Source organism: Sinocyclocheilus anshuiensis, unplaced genomic scaffold, assembly GCF_001515605.1.
Source record: "Sinocyclocheilus anshuiensis isolate Anshui unplaced genomic scaffold, SAMN03320099.WGS_v1.1 scaffold1228, whole genome shotgun sequence".
NCBI classification, from domain to species: Eukaryota; Metazoa; Chordata; class Actinopteri; order Cypriniformes; family Cyprinidae; genus Sinocyclocheilus; species Sinocyclocheilus anshuiensis.
In genome coordinates this window covers 645,309-645,588 of record NW_015547716.1, presented here as the reverse complement: position 1 = coordinate 645,588, position 280 = coordinate 645,309, and the positions used below count along the sequence as shown (strand labels likewise).

Genomic DNA, 280 nt, shown 5'->3' with positions numbered 1-280 from the left:
AACATTAAGTGCGACAAACATGCAAAAAAATAAGAAATCAGGAAGGGGGCCAACACTTTTTCACACCACTGTATGTTAAGCTTTCTATTATTTTAAACATTATTAATTCTGTAGAATGACCCATATATATGTCATATATATCTGGTCATTAGCTCTTGTTTATCATGTATAGATATCTCTGTGACTCACAGAATTATGGGTAGCTCTGGGCTCTCTCCTCCGGTGCCGCTGAGTGTGACGGAAAGCGAGGCCTCGAGCGGCTCGATCAGGGTCTTCAGCA

At 41.1% G+C, this 280-nt stretch overlaps 1 protein-coding gene across 1 annotated transcript in view; it reads right to left on the bottom strand.

The window, feature by feature from the left end:
- LOC107704189 (hepatic triacylglycerol lipase-like) overlaps positions 1–278 on the bottom strand; it is a gene marked incomplete at its 5' end in the record, with an annotated part of 7,628 nt that extends 7,350 nt beyond the window's left edge. The window contains one exon of the mRNA XM_016507077.1: positions 190–278. Within this exon, the coding sequence (XP_016362563.1) occupies positions 190–278 (89 nt within the window). The remainder of the gene's footprint in view (positions 1–189) is intronic.
- Between the last annotated feature and the right edge of the window lie 2 nt (positions 279–280).